At 58.6% G+C, this 2,651-nt stretch overlaps 1 protein-coding gene across 1 annotated transcript in view; it reads right to left on the bottom strand.

Annotated features, from left to right (window-relative positions):
• Positions 1–762, bottom strand: part of DLG3 (discs large MAGUK scaffold protein 3) — a 51,380-nt gene extending 50,618 nt beyond the window's left edge. The window contains exons 1-2 of the mRNA XM_077774970.1: positions 718–762; positions 172–296 (exon numbers count right to left, since the gene is read on the bottom strand). Coding sequence (XP_077631096.1) covers positions 172–296; positions 718–750 — 158 coding nt within the window. The 5' untranslated portion in view covers positions 751–762. The remainder of the gene's footprint in view (positions 1–171; positions 297–717) is intronic.
• Positions 763–2,651: the final 1,889 nt, after the last annotated feature.

Genomic DNA, 2,651 nt, shown 5'->3' with positions numbered 1-2,651 from the left:
TGGCCCCCTGCCGCCGCCCCTCCCCCCCCTCTCCCATTCCTCCTTCCTTCCCCTCCCCTCCCCTGCCCCCTTTCAGCTCTAACAAAAAAGGGTCAGCCTGCCAGGCAGCCCTCTTCCCCTCATCTCCATCTTGCCCCTGCTCTCCCCAGCCTTGCCTCCAGGCCACCTCACCCCAGCCTCCCGTCCATGGCAGCCGCTCCACCAGGGATGATCTTGGTAATAAAGATGCCAGGGTCATCGGGGACATGGGGGTTGTCGATGCCACCTGCAATGCTGAAGCCCAGGCCGGAATTGCCCTGCAGAAGGGGGCAGAGGGGAGCACAGTCTGCTCACTCAGGGGGCATGAGGGAGGGTTCTTGCTTTCCTCACTTCCCCTCATATCCCCTTGATTTCCTCAGAGTGGGTTCTCCAGGCCTCAGAGGGGGCCATGGCAAGCCAGCACACATCTTCCCAGCCTGTGCTGACCATTCTAGCACAGAGGCCTCAGCGAAGCCTGAGCGAAGCCCCTCCCCACTTCCCCAGGCCTCAGAGAGCAAGGTCAATTAATATTTGTTAGTTGGTTGATTGATTGGCGCAGTATGCAGCCTCTGAGGGGTGCTCTTCCCCATCCTCTCAACGCAGGTCTCCCCATGAGTCTTCAGACCCAGGTTCAGGGCCCTTCCCTTTCCGGTTTGAACCCGCCCCTCGCCTTTCATCCTGACCCCCTGGCAGACTCACCCGCTCAAGTACTATCTCCTCATACTTGAACATGCCGTCGCTGCCATTCACCTAGGGGAGACACAGGCTCTGAGTGCTTCCTGCCCTCCCACCCATCTGCCCCTGGTCAACCTGCTCCTCCCCCACTCCCCAAGGAGCAGGAGCCCAAATTGACCCCAGAACACCTCTTGGCCACAGATGGGGACAGGCTAACCCTGAGGCCACACCCCTTCCCTTGCTTCAAGCCATATCAGGCCAAACCCCTTTAGCCCAGATCAATTGTCTGGGACTGAGCCAGCCAGCGGTGCACCCACTGGGAGGCTAGGCTCCAGGGCCTCCGAGTTCACTAGGAGGGGTGCAGGCCTGGCCTGAGGCCTGATGGCAGAAATGGAACATGGAGGGCAAACCATGCCACACCTCGCGTTCAGGGGGGCACCCAGTGGCCTCAATGGAGACCTAGTACCCCTTCTGAATCATAGCTCTCCCTGACTCAGGGATCACAGGCTCCCACCATGTCAGAACTGGTAGGACAGCAGACACCATCTTGTCCAACCTCCCTCATGTGACAGATAGTGACACGGAGGCCCAGAGAGGATACAGGTTGTGCCTCAGGGCACACTGGGAGTTAGTGGCAGGGCAGGGGCTAGAACCTGGATCTCCAGGTGCCCTTGTGATTAGATCCAGTTGCCGACGCTACTGATGTTTTGGCCGCTCATCTCCTTCCCCAGCAGAACTCATGAGGAAAGGAGAGTTGCACCCTTCAGATTACCCCAGGAAACCTCGTTCTGTATCTCCTCTGTATGCCCAGGAACCCAATTCTTCAAATGGGCAGAAGGAGTCAAAGTCCGAAAATCCAGTTTCTACCAAGGGGCTTTTGATCCAGAACCCTTTGTGTTTCCCAGCAGAAAAAGCCAGGGTAGGGTCTGGTTGGGAGTCAGAGGCAAAGCCAGGGGCGGGAAAGGAGCAGCGTGCGCAAGATTCCCCATGAGGGAGAGGCTGATAACCTACGGATGACTAGCAGCAGTGTCCATGACCTCCAGTATACTGTAGCCACGGGAGGAGGGGCAAGGGAAGGGGATGGAAACAAGGGTTGTTCTGACCAGCCCGCCTCCCAGACAAGACATACTTGGTGGCCATTGTCAAGTGCAAATGTGACCCTGGACAGACAAGTAGTACCTGCTCCCTGGCTCCCACTCTCATCCCCAAGAATGGAGGAACTCCCTTGCCTCTCCCCCTGGGTATCCCAGTACCCCTCCTCCATCTTTCTCTGGCCACGTTGCCCCTTTCCTGACCCCTGGTGTCATCCTCTGAAGGGAGCTGCAAACCTAGGGTGTGGGCTCCTTCGCATGCCCTGCTCTGCTCCCCCTCCATGCAGCTTTGGCTTGGAGAAACAGAAAAGGCCGGAGGAGGGCTGGCTAGTCACGCCTCCACCTTTTCAGGGCCTGACCCCAGGGCTTTATGCCCTGCAGCCCTGGGAGTTGGAGGGATTGGCTCCAGCTCCAGCCCCACTCTGGTCCCTGATCCCAGGAGGAAGAACCGATAGCTTTTCAGAGCCCTGAAACCAAAGCAGCTGCCCGAAGTAAGAGGCAGCACACATAAGCACAAGGACACCCATGCAGCTCTTGTATGCATCGGGTGTACCATGTGTGCCCACATGTGATAAGCCATGCTTCCAACCCAGCTCCAGTGAGGCCCAGAGGCTCCCAGCTCCTGCTGGTCCAGCCTCCAGCCTCCTACTGCTCCGCTCAGGGACCCAGCCTCTGGGGCCAGGAGCCATCTAGGGATCAGCCCTGGCAACGAAACCTTGACCAACTGGCCCAGCCTTGGGACTGAAACCTGTCTGCCAGCTGAGCAGGACAAGCATGAGAGAGTGCTTTGCTTGCAAGGGCAGGGCCCCGGGATACAGGGGAAGAGGAAAGAGGGGGACTCGCTCGAGAGGGCAAGGAGCCAAGGCA

Source organism: Crocuta crocuta, unplaced genomic scaffold (assembly GCF_008692635.1).
Source record: "Crocuta crocuta isolate KB4526 unplaced genomic scaffold, BGI_CrCroc_1.0 scaffold394, whole genome shotgun sequence".
Taxonomy (NCBI): domain Eukaryota; kingdom Metazoa; phylum Chordata; class Mammalia; order Carnivora; family Hyaenidae; genus Crocuta; species Crocuta crocuta.
This window is presented reverse-complemented; position numbering and strand designations above follow the sequence as displayed.